Source organism: Mustela putorius, unplaced genomic scaffold (assembly GCF_011764305.1).
Source record: "Mustela putorius furo isolate JIRA1106 unplaced genomic scaffold, ASM1176430v1.1 tig00000577_pilon_pilon_pilon, whole genome shotgun sequence".
Taxonomy (NCBI): Eukaryota; Metazoa; Chordata; class Mammalia; order Carnivora; family Mustelidae; genus Mustela; species Mustela putorius.
Genome location: NW_025421421.1, coordinates 6,872,249 through 6,893,641, shown reverse-complemented (window position 1 = coordinate 6,893,641; position 21,393 = coordinate 6,872,249). Strand labels below are relative to the sequence as shown.

General features: G+C 42.6%; 2 protein-coding genes across 2 annotated transcripts in view; one reads left to right on the top strand and one right to left on the bottom strand.

The window, feature by feature from the left end:
* PTEN (phosphatase and tensin homolog) overlaps window positions 1-12,648 on the bottom strand; it is an 86,832-nt gene extending 74,184 nt beyond the window's left edge. Inside the window, exon 1 of the mRNA XM_045081451.1 lies at window positions 11,866-12,648. Coding sequence (XP_044937386.1) covers window positions 11,866-11,944 — 79 coding nt within the window. The 5' untranslated portion in view covers window positions 11,945-12,648. The remainder of the gene's footprint in view (window positions 1-11,865) is intronic.
* Window positions 12,649-13,710: 1,062 nt separating this feature from the next.
* KLLN (killin, p53 regulated DNA replication inhibitor) lies at window positions 13,711-19,700 on the top strand. The gene is given in 3 exon segments (XM_004828367.3): window positions 13,711-13,968; window positions 14,022-14,218; window positions 14,220-19,700. Coding segments are annotated over 3 exon segments (684 nt in total). The 3' UTR covers window positions 14,449-19,700.
* The last annotated feature ends 1,693 nt before the right edge of the window (window positions 19,701-21,393 follow it).

Here is a 21,393-nt window from a genome sequence, read left to right as displayed (position 1 = left end):
AAAGACTATAATTAATAGATGATTCCAAAAAACAGAAATGTCAAAACCACTCATATCACTAGATTATCTTAACTTTTTCCTGTATTTGAGTAACAGATGGCAAACCTTAGTTCTTGGACACTACACAGTAATCACAATCTGTGTGACCTTTTCAGTATTAAAAAGAATCCAAATAGCCTTAATAACCAGCACCTGAGTGTATTTTACAGCATTATCTATAATCCTGATCATAGTGAACAGAAACTAGATATGCGAAAATGCATCATACTTTTTGGTGTGCTGATTCTTATTTTCCATAAATTTCCTACAACTAGCCCACGAAAACTATCCAGATGTCAGACTGCTTCTTCAGTTTTCAAAAAACATAGAGGCACACATTTACAAAGTATTTTTACCATTACTTCATTTTCATTAGTACCAAAAAGGTATATAGCATACCTAGATCAAAATTTCCTTATGCTTATTGAAAGAATTTTATCTCATTTAAAAAATGTTACTCTAACAAGTAATTTTGTTTAAAAAAGAGAAGAGTTTGTTTCTTCCTCAATACTTTTGTTCTAAGTACATGACTTAATACATTTGCTCAAGACATCATTTAGCTAATAAGGTTAAAATTATCTCCCTGTTTTAATACGTGACTCTTAAAAATCTGAAACTAACAAATGCAATTTTTGATTATAAGTGAAATGTAGAGCAAACCTTCATCAGTAAATATCACCAATTACCGGGGCAACTATGCAAATATAAACTGTATCATTCAAAGTATGCTCCAGGGAACAGTATCATCATGATAAGCCATGTCCTGATTACAGGCAGGAAAGTGATTGGTTATATCCACTTTGGTATAAAACGATGTGAAGGTTTATTCAAATCATTTCTATATCCACTTTAATTGCAATACAATTTAATATTCCCACAACAGGAAAATGAAATTTGACAGATCCAAAGTATTTAAATTTTATTTTGTCTTACTCAAAGAAGTAAAATATGCTTAAATTTTAAGTATGTAATAGCTTTCCTAGAAATAACTAAGGGGAAAAAAGTTTCTAGAGTCCAACACTTTAGCTTTTTTTGTGTGCAGATTATGATTTTGTCAATCTAAACCACGAGAATCTTTCCTAATAGGTCATCTTAAATCCACTCTAACAGAAAAAAATATTAGCCAAATATTGGAAACAAGTTTAATGTGTAACTAACTACAGAGAAACAAGTATTTCTGGGGTGCTTGAGAGGCTCAGTCTTAACAGTTAAGCCTCTGCCTTGGGCTCAGGTCATGAGTGCCAGGGTCTTGGGACCAAGTCTAACATCAGCTCCTGCTCAGCAGGGAGTCCTCCCTCTCCCTTTGCCCCTTCCACGCTTGTGCTCTTTCTCACTCACTCTCTCAAATAAATAAAATCCTTTAAAAAATTATTTCTGATAGCTTCACCACTTAAAATAACTAAGGCAATTATGAAGGGCTCTGGAAATTGTTTAAAAATGCACAAACACCTTTTAAGTTCACTACAATGAATTACATTTTAAACTAGATGTATACAAAGAAAACTAGAAGCTGAAAGAAAGCATGACATTTCAGAGAAGTAGGACAACAGGCACTACTATTTTTAAAATTTTTCTTTAGTTGTATTTGTAGAAAATGAATTTTTCAAAGGAAATTTTCTTAAGTATAGCAAATTAGATTATTCACATACTGAAATAAATACTATAAGCCTTAGTCAATTAAATTACAGCAATAAATACCATCTGTTTTCTTAACAAATTTGAAGCTATCATATAATTAGAAGTCCTGGTTTTAAAATATTTATCACTATCTCTGGATGTCTCCTATAATCTCAAAAAGAAATCGTAACATTCAGTCAAAACTTAAATTTCATAACAATTTTTAAGAAAGGCCTGACATTTTATTCTGTTTGAGCCAAGCAAGAGGCAAAGTAAATGGTAAAATCAAGCAAACAGGAAAAAAAAAAAAATCACCGCAAACAATTGCTAGAACACTTTGGTAATTACGTTTGTCTGCCTTAAAAACAATACAAAATTCAGAATCCACTAAGCTACTCTCCTGACATTTTCTCATCTCTGAATTAATCTAAAGCTCCATCTTAATTTTTTCTAAAAACTTCACATTAATGCAAGTTTTTTAAATAGACAAATAAAGCACTTCGATTCAACAGGCTGACCTAGCAAAGTTAGGATCTAGAAAGGAATGTAACAAAACACGTGCATCAGAGAACCTTAGAGTCAGCCGTACTTTATCTGGAAAGATATTAGTTTTTCATAACTTGTCAGAAATTTGCCATTTTACATCAACACATTTAACTCCACCAGATCTGAGTATATAACAAAGCTGCTTTATAATAAAGTTTAAGACTAAAAAATGCATTAAACAACAAAAAACAAGTACACTGGGGGGCAAAGTATCTCTCAACAACTCAACAACCACATAATTAAAGGAAACAAGCTAAAGATTACTTTAAAAACTATTGCCAAAATAAAAATTCTAAAAAAGTGTTTTTTTAATAAAGCACATCTACTCTGTTAGAGCAATTCTACATAATGCCCTTCTGAATACCTCTGAAGGTGCATTACACTTACACGCTTACTGAAAACATCTTCAGTCTTTTCTAAAAGTTCAAAGCAACACTTTCACAACCAGCCAAATAACACATGAGCCTTCTTGAAATAAGGCTTTTTGGTTACCAGTCATATCTTCTGTGGACAAAGTTCCTATTATAAAGAATACTGGCCTAGCAGCAGGTAGAAAACCTAGATGTTAAAAGCCTCACTCCATCACGTATTAGCAAACTGACCTTCTTAAATACCACAGCCTAAGGCCAAAGGTACGGACTTTTATCAAATATTATACTTCTCTTATTACCAGGTACCAGACACTTTATACCTTTACAGTTTCTCGGGACGCCTGGATGAGTCAGTCGTTAAGCATCTGCCTTCAGCTCAGGTCATGATCCCAAGGTCCCAGAATCGAGTCTCACATGGGGTTCCTGCTCAGTGGGGAGTCTGCTTCTCCCTCTGCCTGACCCTCTCCCCTGCCTGACCCTCTCCCCTGCTTGTGCTCACTCTGTCTCTGACAAATAAATAAAATCTTTAAAAAGAGTAGTAAAGTTTAGTTTCTCAACCTCACATTATTGGCACTTTGGGCCAGACAATTCTGCTGTGGGAGGGACTGTTCTGTACACTTAAGACACACAGCAGCTTCCCTGGGCTCTACTAGAGAACCCCTCCCACACTGACTGCCCAGCTGTGACCACCCAAAATGTCTCCATACACCGCCAAGCGCCCAGACAAGGTGGGGGGCGGTCACTCCCAGTTCGCAACCAATATTCGTTGAACACCTAACCTATACTTCTAACAAACCTAAAAACTACCCTATCAGGATTCTTACCACATTAGAGATGTCGAAAGTAGGGTTCACTAATGTTAAGCAGTGTATCTCTTATTACACAACTGATATGTGACTGAGCAAGGAGTTAAGCTACACTTTAACTAGCTGACTCCCAAGTCCATGCTCTATCTGCCCCAGCATGCTGCTTTTCTAAACTTACTGCCTCATCTACATAATCAGAATAAAATTTGCCATGTTGAGCTATTTAGGGTTTACAGATCAAATTAAGTAATGTATGCATAAATTCTATTAACCTAAAGGAAATAACACATTAAGGATTTGTTTAATTGAAGAGAACATAATACAGTGGTTCACAAAGTGTGAACCCCAGACCACCAGCATCAGCATCACTTGGAAACTTGTTACAAATGCAAATTATCAGGCCCCAACCCAGACCTAATGAATCACAAATTCTCAGGGTGGGACAAGAAACTGATGGTTTAACAAGTCCTCTAGGTTATTCTGAGGCCCTCTAAAGTTTGAGAACCACTAATATAACGGGGAAAATACTGCACCAAGTACCTAAAAACCCTACACCCTTCTTTGGACTCAATTTCTACTAGCCCTTAACAAGTTACTGATTCTTACCAGAGCTATGATTCCTACATTACAAAAGGAAATAAAAATAAATAAGGATAGACAGTAATACTTGCTCCTTTAGGCTTTTTTTTTTTTCTATGCAAAACCAAATGAGCTAAAGATTAAGAAAGGGCTTTGTTAATTAAAAAAAAAAAACTAAATAAATATAAGACACTGTTAAGATATATGCCAGCTAATACTACTAGTACATTAATTAAGCAGAAAAAAAAATCTTCTGACTCAAGTCCTCATTTTTCTCTTATTTCATATTTCTTGAATGATTAAGTTAGGAATGTTAAATAAATTTTACAAAGCTGGCAAAAGTCTTCACATTATAAAAAAAATAAAAATAAAAAAAAAATAGGAAAAGCCCAAGCATTCCATGTGATCTCTAACAGAGTCAGAACAAAGTAATTCATAAGTACACATTTTAAAAGTAAACACCTAAAAATCAAGCTTAGTTAACATCCCTCAAACTTCATTTTAAAAGCAGAAACAAGTTTTCAATTTTATTTATTTAATCTCTAATCAGTTCAGAATGACTAGAATACTCAAAAAGAAGTCTCACTAATTCATGAGTAAAGGTATTTTAAATGGAAAAACTTGCATACAGAGGCACCTGGGTGGCTCAGTGGGTTAAGCCTCTGCCTTCAGCTCAAGTCATGATCTCAGACTCCTGGGGCTGAGGACCATATCGGGCTCTCTGCTCAGCAAGGAGCTTGCTTCCTCCTCTCTCTCTCTGCCTGCCTTTCCACCTACTTGTGATCTGTCTGTCAAATAAATAAGTAAAATTTTTTTTTTAATTGCATACATTTTAAAGCAGAGTTGTTTGCAACTTTGAACATGTATGTTCTACTTATAACTCACTTCAAGAATACACCGGATTGAAAGACTATGTGATTCAAATCACAATGCATTTCATAACACATTAAACAATACTATACTCTCTTTTTAAAGGTAAAAATATTAAACATACAAAATTGGCAGAATGCAATCCTTGCAATTACTAGCAAAGAAAAAAACCTGGCATTTTAGCCTGAAAATCCACAAAAATCAAAGGAAATAAAATTCGAAACTATTCTGAAGTCTAAATAATATTAAATCCACTGAGTTTTGGTAGCACATAGATGGCATGTGTCAGGCAAGAGTTTTAGACAACTCAATTGTCCTAGAAGATGTCAAAATGTTGAATTCTATAACAGAGACTTAGACCAAAAATACAGCTAGTTTATGCAACACATAACAATACATAAAAATCATATCATCAGACAGTCACAAATAAAATGAGACAGAGCATCATTCATTCTGCAATGTAAAACAAATAAGCAAGCAAAAAAATTCACTGGAAATCAAGTGCTTCACTAGTGATAGTACTGGGAGACAACTGGGAGACCAGCAAAGGCAAAAGAAAAAAAAAAGAATCATCCCTCTGCACACAAAATGGCCTTTACCAGGTAGGTCTCAAGCATATTCCATCCTTCCCCATACCTGGCAAGAATGAATAAGAAAAAAAAAAAATCCTTTCATTTTCCTCCCATTTCCAAGGCCTAAAATTATATTGAAACTCATGATCAAATGTGAAAATGGGATGCTGTAGTACAAACGTTTTAACACTAAATTAAAATTCCTGGGGCGGCTGGGTGGCTCAGTAGGTTAAGTGGCTGGCTGCCTTTGGCTTGGGTCATGATCCCAGGGTCCTGGGATTGAGTCCCACATCAGGCTCCCTGCTCAGTAGGGAGCCTGCTTCTCCCTCTCCATCTGCCTGCTGCTCCCCCTGCTTGTGCTCTCTGTGTCAAATAAATCAATAAAGTCTTAAAAAAAAATTCCTACATTATATGGAGGCAGTATCAGATTATGTTAAGTGTAAGTTGTATTGTAATAAGTGTAACTTGGCATTCAAAGTTGCATACCTCTCCCAAAAACAAACTTAAAAAGTATATATCTTTACGGATAAACAGTGATCTAAGTTTTGTATCATACATTAAAGTCTTTTTTGACAAGATTACTCTTTGTGAATAACATATATTTAAGTTGACCTACCTCTAACACTAAAGAAAAACTTATTATAACAAATTTTTATTTTAAAACGTCTACTTCATTATGCAATAATAGTATGAAGTTTCCAACTTAACCTTAATATATTAAAGCAAACACTTTTTGATTAGCCTATTTAAATTTCTTTGGTCAACAGTGTGAGTGAGCAGACTTTTATATTTCATTTGTAATGAAACAACAAAATCACAGACACTTATACTTGGAACTCCTAAAGGAATACCCCTATTTCAAAAAATACTCACAGTCTGAACCAATTAAAATTCTAAGATGTCCAAAACTGAGGAAATTCGGTTACAATCACTGCTCCTCCCAAAAATGAAAATACAAATAATTTCACATAATGGGTAATTTGAAATTACAATTTTTAAGAGCAGCAGTTACCATGTGGCAGGTAGTATGCTAAGAGAATTACCCATATTTATCTCATTTATTCTTTAAGATAAATTTTACGAAAGAAACAGCTTGAGAAAGATTAAGTAACCTTCTCAAAGTGGGAGAGCCCAGATTCCAACACAGGCAAGTCTGGGTCTAGAGCCTACACTGCCACCCTAACATCTACCATGAAACAATAGTGTAGATAAAATTAATACTCAACATTTTAATGTCATTTAAAATAAACTTAACCTTATGTGAAAATGATAAAGTAAGAGCCACCAAGGTAACCTCATTTTCTAAATACTATGAGAGAGTTGGCAAACTTTGTACTTATTTATACATATACACAGAATATCCACACAGATTCACTGTCCATATATAAAGTGATGACTATGGATGACAAAGTGCATAAATACCTAAAATATAATATGTCAACAGTCTTCTTGTCCACACTATGTACAGGGTAAGAATATTCTTTGCCGTCAGGTGTAGCCACAGTATCCATCTCTCAATATTTTCAGTACCAAGTGTATACCTAACACCCTAAAGATGTCCATCTGCCTCTTAATGCAAACTGCTGCAAATGAACAAGAATATGCCTTAACTACACTGAACTGAACTAAAATTTCTCTGAAATTGATGCCTAAATAATGTTTTTCCTATATTAATATTTTTGCAAGAGGCTTTAATCCAGTGTAAATTACCTTAAAAGAACCAAATTGCTAACACCTTTTCCATAACCAATGAAAAAATTCACCAAAAAATTGGACGATAGGTGAAGAATCAAATCAAATACACTAACTTCACCTTTCCCGACAAATGAAAGCATTTTCTATCAGTAGGTGCACATACCCAATGCTTAGAAAGACAATCATTTATTAAAAAAAAAAAAAAAGCAATCATTACTGACAGACCAGAACACTTCTGACCACCTAGCAAAGAATGCATGTGGCAGTAAGTGGCCTTTATAAAACAATTACGGTTATCAATTCACTCAGTAAATCCTTACCAACTTAAGGTCATGCAGTCTAACCTCAACATTATTGACAACTCTGACAGCAAATGCATTAATTTCAAAGCTACCAGACAGAAAGCAACTGTAAATCAGAACTGAATTATTTACAGAAATCATTACTGACCCCTACCTCAGAAGTTGATACAAAGGTCTTAAATCACTATCCTTAGAACAGGTTCTAAGAATAAATTCTCATTTTCTTAATGAATTCAGGTCTCAAAAGAATTCTCCAAACTGACTTCACTTGAAATCAAAATTTATCTAACAAAAAACGAGGGAGAAAGAGAAGAGAAGGTGAGGAAGAGGGAGGGCTCCACAAAATAGAAATAAAACTTCAGAACTCATGGTTTCTTCGGAAAAAAAAAAAAAGATATTAAATAAGTATTTTATACAATCATTAATACCATAGCTCCTGGAAGCTAAACCCTTGGACTACAACCAAGGCCAAACACTTGAAGTAAGTGAAAAACTACCAAGCGCATGCACATTTCTAAATTTCTCTTTACAAACGCCATCTCACATATACGGTTTTAATATAAAAACATTCCCTACACATTTGTCTTACTACAAAGGCTGAGGTTAAAATTTAAAAGTAAAATAATGGGGCGCGTGGGTGGCTCAGCTGGTTAAGCGACTGCCTTCAGCTCAGGTCATGATCCTGGAGTCCTGAGATGGAGTGCTCCATCAAGCTCCCTGCTTGGTGGAGAGTTTGCTTCTCCCTCTGACCCTCCCCCATCTCTTGCTCGCTCACTCTCTCATTCTCCCTTAAATAAATAAATAAAATCTTTAAAAAAAAAATGTTTACTGAGAGTGAATTAATGTTGAAACTTTGTGCATTCATTTTCCCATAGTAACTATTCCTCCATTAAAGTCACTGAAGTATAATTACTAAAGTGGCCTAAAAAATACTAAGAAGTATTAAGGTATCACCAAACGAACAAACAGCAAATGGAGCAAATCTCAAAATGAGAACATGTGAAAATAAGAATAAAGAAGTTTGTGTATTTTATTTAAGTGGTTATTAGGAAAAAAACAGATGTACTATTCCACACAAAAACTAAAACATTGATTGCTGCCTTGGTCATGTTGTTAAAATTCCAAAAGGAAGGAACAGCAATGCATCTTTCTTTTTCTACAGTTTCTAAAAATAAATTTTAAACTGAGGTGGTTGTAAGTCACCATATTTCAGAACATTTATTCACGTACTATTCCTTTAGTGCACGATACACGATGTGAATCCACAGATGACTGCACTACTCTGTAAACCTTCACAATGCACAGCAATAAAATCCCTTTTTCCTTACATTAAGTCAGAGACTGCAATTTTATTGTCCTCTCAGAGGCACTTTATTTTTTAATAATCTTCATGAAAATGAAGTTTGTAAACTGTTACACAGCAATTAGGATGCCCAGTCATGTTACTCTGAAAAGAAATGCAACTTAGCAGATATGAAACAGGGCAAAATAAAAATTGTTAATAGAATTAAAAAAAAAAAAATCTCACAGTATGGTCATTTCAATAATCACTAATCTTAAAAAACAATAGTTCAACAGTCCCTGTACCCTCTGCAAGTTAAAAAAACTCCCAACGATTAACATTTGAAAAGATGCAAACTTATCAAAAAATAAAAATACATACAACCAAAGCCTAAAATTTCCAGGAAATCTAAAGATACTAAACTTTTTTACAGTCTCACGGTCAATGCTACTTTCCAGACTAACAATAAGATACCAACAAATTATTTTTAGAATAACTCAATTTTGCAAATAATATTGCAAAATTTGCAAATAATCGTTCTCAATTTTGCTGAGAAATCACTACATTCTTAATCTTTCTTATCAGATAGAAACACTCCAATCACTACTTTCATAAAGAAATTTAACTTCTCACAGGCTAGCTGCTGAAACAGATACCTGCCAGAGACCGTCTTCAATGGCCATTTTAATCCCCCCCTCCCACAATAAACACAGAACACTAAAGTGAAACCAAGCAAACCAAAGTGCTTTGGTGTAACAAAATTATTGGAAGTGCAACTATCAAAAAAGAGCCCTTCACTGACTTTTTCCTAAGTGATTTTTTTTTTCATATCAATATTTGGCTCAATAAAACCACTACTCTAGAAATTAAATGTTACTAGTTATTTGATGCAATATTTGACACTGCTTTCCATATATAACTAAAAGCACAGTGCTCGAGAAAGTTTTAATTCACATAAATTTCATGTGTAAAGGCACACTTCTGAAATCAATGGAGACCTGGCCAATCATCTCACGTGGAAATAACCTGGTAGAATAATTTTAAACATAAAATCCTGCTAAATTTTAAAACAAATGAGTAAAGTAAAAATACTATAAACGTACTCTGAATAATAAAAGCAATCTACCAAACAGCATTAGAGGCATTTTTTTTGCATGGGGACTTTTCTGAAAAAGTTAAAGAAACAGTTAATCAATTTGTTCCTATGCATCCAGATGGCTGTCAGTTCACACCAACAGTACACTGCTTTTGAAATAAATTACAAGTCAGAAGTTTTTCCATAATTAATTACCTTCTAGGCAAGTGGGTCAAGTTCAGCCTGACTAGTTCTGCAATTAATGCAGACTCCAGAACTTCTAAATATTCTTCTCAAACATTAATTTTTTAACTTAACAGAAAACTTACGTTTTGTGTGTTATAAAGCTCCTTCTTCAGTAACTTTTACCTTCATCTCAAAACAAACACTTGGGCAAAATTAGTTGCGCACATCTACGTGCAGCTATATAATCCAAAGGAATAAAACCTCTTCAGATAGAAAACAGTTTCTTCAAAAAACAGATCTTCCCCCACAGTTTTTAGCAGGACATATGGACACTTTAGCGCCACTCAACCTTTAGGCAGAATGTTTACTGATATTTGCTAAGACATAATTTCTATTAAGAATATTAACACTGATGCAATTACATAATTTTAACTAAATATTGTCCACTGTGATAACTCACATCACCCAATTTTTGGTCTTAAGAGCAGCCTCAATAAGATGTTTCAACCACCTCAAACCAACAACTTAATTCTGTTTTTTCATGCCTTGAACAACACAGGCCTACCAGGAACTCTGAATGTCTGTGATACTTTCCATTCTGCAAACCAGGAGGGCTCTATCCCCCTCCTTGATCAAAACCAGTACATTATACCTGAAACTGCAAAGATCAATGCCTTTCGATAACCACTATCTTTTGAGGTACAAAGGCCTAACTGGTAGACAACCGAAACAATAATGCTTCTTAAAATTCTTGGGTTTCTGTCTTATTCAACAACCTGAGTCAGTAAATTTAAGGCAATGGGTGAAAAACAGCTAACATACCTACACAGCCTGCCGCTGGAATCATCCGCTCTTGCCGGTTAAATTACACTTGACATTATACGTAAGTCAGAGTAAGATTAATGGACCCCCAACGGTGTCAGAGGATCTGCAACTTGAATTAGGTGAGCAGCCATTCCGGCATCACAGTAACACTTAAATTTCAAGGAAGAACTGACACTTAATCTCTGCAATCACAATTTGCTGCACACAATACCCTTGGAACCACACAACATTATCATCTGGGATCAAAAAAACCTTCAATCTCCATTCTATTACATGTGACAGGACCACTGAATAAAAAACGCTACTGAGCTGCAAATTTCATGCCCTATCCTCTATCACCCCATCAGGAGAAAAAAAGGGGGGGGGGGCAAATTTAACAAAGATCCAGTAAGAGCGCCTTATGAGGCATATTCCCTATGACACTACTGATTTCAAACTACAAAACTTCTAAATGCAGTTCAAAGTTGTAATTAAACTTAGCTTAAATACACAAACCTACTTCTGCCCTCCAAAGAACACCCATACATGCAGAAAACGACTCTGCTTCCAAAGTTATGCAAATCAGCTCACAACTCACATTAAAAAAAAAAAAAAAGTCTATCAATGCAACCCAGGAAACTAAAAACAATCAGTGCAAGATTCTGATGCAATATGCATACGTGCAACACTAATTTTCATTTTAATCTAATCTATACCCTTGATCTAGGGCCTAAAGCCAAGATTTAATCGAAATATGCTCAACCTCAAAGCGTCTACTTTTCTGTTCATTTAGCAGACCGGATTACCGAGCTCACTAATCCACCAACAGTGTACCGCGTTCTGTGTTAGCGGACAATAGCCCTTCGGAAGAGACCCCGCACACAGACCCGAGAAAGCAATCGGTGCCTTGACACTCGCAAGCGGGCCAGAGTTCCATGTAGCCGAACACACCCTAGGCTGGATGCATTCAAGAGAGACACCAAAGAGACACGATCTAGAAATTCGAGCAGGGTTAGCTGCTACGGTCACCCAAACCATGGAAATTTTTCGCCTCCGTCTGCTCCCACGTTCTAAGCGAGAGTGACAGAAAGGCAGAGAGGGGCAGCGGCAGAAATGGATACAGGTCAAGTCTAAGTCGAATCCATCCTCTTGATATCTCCTTTTGTTTCTGCTAACGATCTCTTTGATGATGGCTGTCATGTCTGGGAGCCTGTGGCTGAAGAAAAAGGAGGAGAGAGATGGCAGAAGCTGCTGGTGGCGGGGCTTCTTCTGCAGGATGGAAATGGCTCTGGACTTGGCGGTAGCGGATGCCCCTCGCTCTGCCACCGCCTGGCTCTGGACCGCAGCCGGGTAATGGCTGCTGCGGCGGCTGCTGGATGGTTGCAGCGACGGGGCCTGCTTCTCCTCAGCAGCCAGAGGCCTGACCGCGGCGGCCGCGGGACGAGAAGGAGACGGCGAATCCTCGGGACGGTCGCTGCCTCCGCCGGCGGCCTCCGGAGCCCGGGCCGGGGGGGGTGCGGCGGCGGCGGAGGGGAGGTTTACAGCCGGCCCGGGTCCCTGGACGTGCCGCCGCCGCCGCCGCCGTGTTGGAGGCAGTAAGAGGGGAGAGACCAACTCTCCGGCGGCCCCAGCCCTGGAAATGGTGACAGGCGACTCCGGCCCCCTCCCCGGAGCTGCAGCCGCCGCGGCCGGCGCCGCCGCTTCTCCCCCCCGCTCCAGGAGCGGGAGGTGCCGCTGCCGCTGCCGCTGCCGCTGCCGCCGCCGCGCCTCAGCCGGCTCCCGCCCGGGCCCGCGGCTTCCACCGTCCCTTGCACGAGAAGCCGAGCGAGAGGCTGCACGGTTAGAAGAGAGAACGAGGACGAGGCGAGAGACGCCGCCGCTGCCGCCGCCGCCGGCCGGCCGGCTCCCCGAGGGCGCTGCCCCCGCGGCTGCTCACGGGCGCTGAGAGGGGCTCTGGGCCGCGGCCGCCGCCGTCTCTCATCTCCCTCGCCTGAGCCCGGCCTCGCCTCACAGCGGCTCAACTCTCAAACTTCCATCATGGCTGCAGCTTCCGAGAGGAGAGAGCCGAGCGCAGCCCCCGGCACGTATCCTGCCGCAGTGCACAAAGAGTCCCGCCACATCACCGCCCGCCGGCCCGCCCGCCCCCTCCGCCGCCGCCGCCGCCGCCGCCGCCGCGCAGGGAGCCCGGCGCCTGGGAGCCCGAGGGGAGGTGGGAGGCGGGCGAGACCGCGTCGGGGGAGGGAGGGACGCGCAGGGGCAGGGGCGGCAGCTCCGGGGGCGAGCGCCGAGCCTCCGGCTTGCGGCCGCCACTGAGCATGCCCAGTGCGAGCGCCCGGGGCTCGCTCGGGCTTGTGCGAGGCGCCAGCCAGGAGTTGCACTTGCCGCGGCTTCTGCAGCAGCGCGGGGCGGGGGGTTGGGGCGGGGGGGAGCGGTGGAGGGGAAACGAGCCAAGCCTCGGCCTGTGCTCAGACACCCGGTCGGGGACGGGGAGGGCTGAAGGGGAGAGCTGAGGGGTGCACTGAGCGGTGTCACTGACTCGAGTCTGAGTTACCTGTGTGGACAGGTAGGGAGGCCCAGGTGACTCGCGCTGGTCAGGGTCCAGGGAAACGCGGGGACGGTCCCCGCCGCGAGGGCGCCCCTCCCCCGCGCCTCCGCCCCCAGCTTTCCCCAGCCCGGCCCCCAGCCTCGTCCTCCTTTTGCACCGCTGTCCGATCACTGTCGTTGGCAGGGACTCGCCGACAGCAGCCTTTGCCGAGGGAGCCTACCTCTCTGCTCACCCCCCCGCCCGTGTCCTCAAGGTGTCAGTCTTTGCACAAAGAACAACCCCCTATTGTGTCTCCGTGTGTATCGCCTCATCCGGCTCGCTCTCCCCGCCCCACCTCCCGCTTCCCCAGCAGCTCGGCTCCTTCGCCCTGAAAACGAGAGCTCGCAACCGAGCGCGCTGCGTGTGAGCACACCGTCCCTAAATGTCTGGGCCTCCAAGGACTACTGTCCGCGTTGCCCCGAAAGCGTACCCCGGGGGACGGACCCACACCGCAGCCCCCCGCATTGCCCCCTGGAGAGCTGCGCGTCCCTCCCCTCCGAGCTCCAGCTCGGTTCACCGCGGCGGACTGAGGGCTCGGGACTCAAGAGCTGCCTCGCCCCGCCCCCTTTCGGAGCGCTGTGAAAACCCGGCCGGGTGGATCGCCGCGGGCCGGCTTCCGCGCTCCCCCGAGCCGGGCTGCGCACGCCGGCGGCCGGCGCTGCCCGGGCCCGAATGTGAAATACCGGACGGTAGGAAGCGGCAGCCCCTGCGAGTGGGCGTGGCCGAGGAGACCGAGGAGGGTTCAAAAGGAGGTGGAGGGATACGCGGGTCACAGTCGGAACTACTTTCAGGAGGAGGTCACGTGTGTTCCTAGTTGGGGAACTTTCCAAATTCCCACTCCCCTATGATGGCTGGGGAGGCAAGTGCTTCTCGTCCTTTGCTCGGGGTGGCTGCCGTGTGTCGGCAGCGGAACCCCGAGCCTCCGGGTCGCGGCGGAAACGCAGGCTCCGACGGCCTCCCGCCCGAGCGCTGTCGGTGCTGGCGCCTGGGGAGCTGGTTACACAAGCACCCACATTCGAGCACGTGCCCCCGCCTCCCCGCACCGCTGGCCGCGGCTTCTCGCAGACCACGGAGGGAGAGCTTCCAAGCTGGTCCTACCCATTCGCGAGCTACCTACTGAGCCAGCTAAAGGGCCAAGACCTGAGACTTGGAGCTCTGGCGCGGCCAACAGTGCGCGTTCCTCACCGTGAGAGAAGGGGCAGAGCCCCGGGGGTCTGGCATTTCCCTCCCTGGTGCCCTGCGCTGGCAGGGACGCACCTTCCTGCCGCTGTGCACCGGGGGCAAAACGGGATCTCCCGCAGCAGCCCGCTGCCTGAATTCACCAGCGTTGCGACAAACTTCCAGTCACTACCCTTAAGCTGGTGAGCGCGCCCCACCTACTGTAGACTCAGCCAAGTGACTTATCTGGTCGGAGAACCTAGTCAATGGCCATCAGCCCAGAACAAACCTGTCAAGTCGGCTAACAGCCCTGGTTGGTTGACCTATCCCCGTGAGAGAGCCGGTTCAGAAATTCGGAGAGCTGGAGCGCAATTACCATGACATTGATCAGCTGCGGCAAAGAGAGTTGTCCACTTTCTGCTCGAAGAGAAAGAGTATCAATCAACATCAATCTAGGAATTTCTTCCTTTTCTTTCCCCTGGGAAGTAGAACTCAAGGAGACAATCGGAGTCCAAAGTATCTGAGTTGAGACTTGGGCTGAGGCACTGGCTGGCTGGCTTGCTTTTTTTTTTTTTTTTTTAAAAGACCTGGGAGAATGGGATCAGTTAGCATGTGTATTGCAGTAATTTTGAGTAGGTGCCTAGGAAGGTCTAAAAGGATTTATTCCGTATCTGCAAAAGAAGACTGTGCATGAGCACATCATGGTTGCAGGCAGCCCCTTGAAGACTAGAAACCCCAAGAGGGCTTGCTTAGAAGCCACAGGCCATTACCTAATTCCACAAGTACTAATTAAACCAGGGATATTTACAGTGTTCTTAGAGATCTCCCAGGCTCCATAACACTTTGCATTTATAGACTACATCCTTTTAAGATAGCCCTACAGGAGTTAGCAACCTGCTGAATCTTCCACGTTGATACTCACTGGAGGCTGTTTTTGTGCATGATCCTAGTCAGCCTGTGGGAGGTGAAGGCCACAAGTGGAAAAGGAAGTGGGGGTGGGCTGCCACAATCTGGAAAGAGTAGGAGAAAGGCCTCCATTTGGTTTCCAAAAATGAAAACCCAATCCACACAGCCTAGGGTAAGCCAGAGATTTCCTTATTTTACAAATAACCAATAATAAGGAGTCCCTGATTTGTAGGTGTTCTACTAGACTATGTGTTAAGAAACTGAGTTGTGCTCCATTAGGTAGCCAATACCACTTGGTGGGGAACGGGGAAATGAAGAAGTTGAAGGGAGGTAGACTGGGGAGGGGTAAAATGTCCCACCTCAGTTTTTCAAGTCACTGATCTTGTCTCCAGCGTCCACGGTGTTAGTGCTGCCCTACTCCGCCCCTGCCCCTGGAGCCTACCCCATCCCGAAATCCACTTCCTGGAAAGGAAATGGGTTCATGAGGAGACAGGATGCTTTTCCACTCCCATGGCACAGAGTTCTTGTGGAGAGAAGGCGTGCACCACCTTGAAGTGCTGGAATGGGAGAGTGGCCCACAGCAGGAGGGAACAAAATGGGACCGGGGTTTTGCTGCTTTTCTGAACATGAGCTCCCTCTGCCTCTCTCGAGCAGTAAACAAAAAGGATCATCGATGCTGACAGATGTTTGGCCAGCCAGACAGTATTATCAGGTCATTATTAGTAATTACCGAATAAACACCTCCTTCCCTCCCCAGTGTTAAATAGGTTCCTGAAGGAAACTTCAGTTTTCCGTTTTTGTTTTCCTTAACTTCTTCCTTGTACCCAGGGGCTCGCCTTACCCGAGTGGTAAAGCTGAAATCTCCAAAGAGCTAACTCTATCAAATTCACAGGAAGTTTCAAATCTGTGTATTGTTTTTCCACTTCACCTGCAGGTATCTGCTTGGCTGTACAGATATTACCAGACATTGGTTTCCAGGCACTCTAGTTCTTTACCTGTCTGGATTCAGACTGCCCTGGGGAGAAACAGAAGCTTGTAACAAAGGGAGAATTATATAAAGCTTCAGGGAGACTAACTATGCAAATAATTAGTAAACATGATAAACCAGCTTTAATTATAGTTTCTAACAGCTGATTCCAAAACTGTATTGTTACTGCACCCAAAGAATGTCCAAAGAAAATAACTTTCTTTTTTTTTTTTTTGATAAATGAAATAACCAGCAACTTGATGTGGGCGATATAAATAGTTGATGTGCTCTTTGTAGGTTCTGCTGCTAAAATGTCTTTTGTTGAACGCTGATCACTATACTGCCTTTCTCAGCTCCCACACACTGACCTTTCAAATAGAGATCTAAATCAATGGCTTTAATTTTTAAGCAATCTTTTCTATTTTTATCTGTTTAACCACTGTTTTCTAAATCACACAGAATAGAAAAATATAATAATTATAGGTCTGAATTTTAAACCATCCTATTATTCCAAGGGTCCAAGGCTTTTCCCCTTATTTTGCTTATCCTAATTACAAATATTGCTGTTCTTTTAAATAAAGATGTTTTTTGCCCAAGACATATCTCCAGAAGGCACTGCAAGTAACCATACCCTAAAAAAGAACTTTCCCTTCTTGTGTCTAAGGTCTCCCAGAGCTACTGCACACAGCACTTGGGTCTCCCTTCATGTCCCAGTAGAGAGGTGTGCTGTATGAAATGATCACTCTCAGAGAAACAAGGGTGGGGCCAGGTATTCCTGGAAGAACCACAGAGCAGGAACAGGCATGCATGGGGTCACTGTGTTCAGAAACTGAACCAGAGAGTGATGGGAAAGAAAAGACCTAACATGACAAATTAGCTTTGACTATTTTACTATCCAACCTAACACTGGCTATTTTATATTCTACTCTGGTCCTTTTGGTACTAACTCTAATTATAGTCCTATGGAACATATATTCTGCTTTTAGCTCTTCCAAGAATAGAAAAAGATAATAATTTGTATCTATCAGCAGGTGTTGGTGCATTTGCCGGGTGCATCCCAGAGTCGCCCTCTTTCGTCTAGGTGTAGGAGGGACATAGAGAAGGAGTCAAGGTTTCCCGTGCCTCACTCCTACAAATCTTTCGCTTCAGGACATCCTTCTGGCATCTGAGGCATCATTGTTTCTGAAGATGAAGAGCACCTTTTTGAAAGGAAAAAAAAAAAAAAGAATGAGACAAACTCTTTTTAAAATATATTTTTTTGTCTTTCTTTCTCATGGTGTGGCATCTTTTATCACCATTCATAATTGTCCTGTCAACAAATATTTGGTCATCTGTTATGTGCTCATTCTGTGCAAAGCTCCGTGGACAGAGCAGTGACTGGCGTAGAGGGCCCAGCCTTTATGGAATGGACTCTCCTTGAAACTTGGCTTCTTTATCTGTTAAAACCTCTTCACAGCCCAGGGAGTAAAATCAAAGCAGTTGAAAGAACCTTGACATTTGGTAAGGTGCAATTAGCAATGATCTATTGCTGCATAAAAAACCACCATAAGCTCGGTGCCTTAAGAGGACCACCACCACTTCTTTGCTCACGATTCTGCAATTTGGAAAGGGCACAGCTGGGCAGTTCTGCCTTCCCAGGGCAGCAGCTGGGGTCAGACGTGTGGTCGCCTCTAGCTGTGAGTTATGCTGGGGCTGGGACGGCCTAGATGGCTTCCCTGGTGTCTGATGCTTCCACTGGGGCACTGAAATGGCTGGTGGCCCCCTCTCTTCATGTCACTGCTCATGATTCAGTGGCCAGCCCGAGCTCCTTTCTACTTTCTTTACAGCCTGGATCCCAAGAAAGAGAAAGCAGAAGCCAGTGAAAGCCAGGGCTTGGAAGTCCCAGAACATCACTTTCACTGTGTTCTTCCGGCCAAAGCCGGTCACAGAGCCAGCCAGCCCAGACCCAAGGGAGCAGGAAAGAGACCATACTCCTTAATGGAAGGAGTGCCTGGAATGGGAGGAACTGTTGGCAGTCACATTGGGAAACACTGTATCACGGGCCACAATAATTCTCTCTCTCTCTCTCTCTCACACACACACACCACCAGATTAGCAAAATACACTCCCTCCTGCCCCCCAGATTGTCATTCTGTGCAACACTGGCTCAAAGGGCCCAGATCTAATGATAGACACCAGGCCCAAGTGTGACTGAGGCATTTTAGATACATTTAGCTGCTGTGAGCTGAAAAGACAAGTTACAGACACAACGTATGATGCTGAGGCAGGGATAAGATAACTAGACAGATGCTCCTGATCAAAGCAGGGGGGAAACAGAAGGCATGGAGCAGCCACCATTCCTAGCAGTTCAGAAAGCCAGCTGAGCACTGTCACCCTCACTCTGGACCCAGACCACCATTACGGTCCGGTTCTTCTCCTGGGAGGCGCTTTCCAACCCACTATTCCTGGCTCGCACCTCCGGGGTGCAGGCTACAACCTCTGAAGCTCCCTTTTCCACAGGCCACTGCCTGCCCTTTACGGTCCAACAGCTCTCTTGGCCTAGGTCCTACGCACAGAAAGTTGGGGGCCCCGTGGCTTTTTTTCCATTTTGAACTCTTTCCTCTTTAGTTCAGGCTAGCACTGACTTCATCAATATAACTGTCTTCAACGTTCTGTGAGTCTCCTATGACTCTTAATGGAGTTTACTTCTTGCTTACAACAACTCTGCCCACAAAGCAACATCTGTAATTCTTCTAAAAACAAACTTGTGTCAACTTCGGGCCCTACCAAAGCTGCTGTTGGACTCATTGAAGGTTCTTCTTAGAAGCCCTTTGGGCTAGATGAGATGGTCTATGAGACAACATCTTAACACCTGAAGAGGCTTCAACATGGAGTCTTGATTGGATTTTTACCTCAAGGCCCCATTTGAAAGGCAGGCCCCAGAGGCCATTTCTTCCTTTGAGACTATTGCTGACATCACAGAATTTCCAAGGCCCTATTTCCTCTACATTCTGCTTGAAAACTGAAGAGTGCCTTTTTTAACACATCTCTCTCTGTAACACTATCACATATCACTAAGAGAAGCCAACTGATACTCTGAATGTGTAGCTTGAAACTTCCGTTTGCCAGATCTACAGGTTCATTAGGTACATTTTCTGTCTTTTCTGTGTTTCACTGCACACAAGGGCTGCCCGACATTTTGCCCTACACAGGATCACCGCTCCAACCTGTAGTACAATTTCCTCATGACCCTCAGAGACTCCCTTAAAAGGCTCCTTCCCAGACTAAGGAGATAACATCAACTAAATGCAAACGCAGGACCCTAGATTGGATTCTTTTTTTTTTTTTTAAGATTTTATTTATTTATTTGACAGAGATCACAAGTAGGCAGAGAGGCAGGCAGAGAGAGAGGAGGAAGCAGGCTCCCTGCTGAACAGAGAGCTGGATGTGGGGCTTGATCCCAAAACCCTGGGATCATGACCTGAGCCAAAGGCAGAGGCTTTTACCCACTGAGCCACCCACACACTCCCCTGGATTGGATTCTGAAATGGAAAAAGAACATCACCAGAAAAACTGGCAAAGTTCCTACAAGACCTGTGGTTTATGTCAATTTCCTGGTTTGGATCATTATTCCCTGGCTATGCAATTTATCACCATGAGGGAAGCTGGGTGAAGAACATGTGTGAACTCTATGCCATTTTTGTGACTATTTTGAAAATTGTTTCAAAATAGAACATTTTTAAAAATTACTGAATTTAAAAAAAAAAAAAGAGTTATGGTTCCTTCATCATCTCTCCAATCTCTACCCAATGCCTGGTCCCAAAGCCGATGCCATGGGTCTCAGATTTTTGTTAAGCCAACACCCAACTTTCAGACATTGATTTCCACTATTTATTATGCATAACACACTACCCCAAAATGTGGCAGCTTGAAAAGCATTGACCATTTTCTTGCTCACCATTCTGCACAATGGACAGCACAATGGTGACAGCTTGTCTTTCCTTCCTGTACTGCTGGCTGGGGTGGCTTGATTGGGGCTGGAGGATGTGAGACGACCTCCAGCACAGGGCTAGTAGTTCAGCTACAGTGGGCTGGAATAGCAAGGAGCTGGGCCTGTCTCCCTTCACAGGGTCTCATTCTCCAGAGGCATGGTGCCTCCATGAAGCCTTCCTCTTCAACACAGCTGGGAGTGTTCTTTACGTGATAATTATTGTCCAAGAGAGCAAAAAACGTAAGTTGCCAGGTGTAGGCACAGAACTGGAATAGCTTCATTTTTGCTTTGTTCTATTGACCGAAGCAAGTAACAGAGGCTGTCAAGATTCTCGGTTGGGGTGGGGCGGCGGGAAAAGAGAATCTACCTCTCAGTAGTAAGCATGGAGAGAAATGGAGGAACTGTAGGTAGTTCTCTACCACCATGATCCCAGCTCACTCCCCTAGAAATGCCTCCCTAGAATTGACCAATCTTCATGGTCAATTCTTCCTGGAAACTCTATCATTTAAGAATCATTGATATCAGGGCATCTGGGTGGCTCAGTCGGTTAACCATTTTGTTCTTTATTTCAGCTCAGGTTGTGATGTCAGGGTCCTGAGACCCAGCTCTGTGTGGTGCTCCATGGGGAGTCTGCTTGGGATTCTCTCTCTCCCTCTGCTCTGACCTTCTCCCTGCTTGTACTTTCTCTCTCTCTCAAAAAAAAAAAAAAAAAAAGAAAGAAAGAAAGAAAGAAAAGAAAAGAAAAGAAAAAACCTTTCTTTTTTTTTTTTAAAAAGAATCATCGCTATTAGTTGACAATTTGATTAGAAACCGTTTTCTGTTTGTTACCCATCTTGTTCCCTAATCCTATAATTTTTTCACTGGTTCTCTCATCAATGTTACCTGCATATTTCTACACTAGGATTAATACATGCCACAAAATTATCCATCAGTAAAATAAAACAGAAGTGATAATACATTTATCTGTATTTACATAAATCCATGGAAAATATCCAAAAGAATAAACAGGAGAGAAGATAACACTGCTTATCTCTGACTACAGGCTGGGGAGGGAGGGCTTCCGA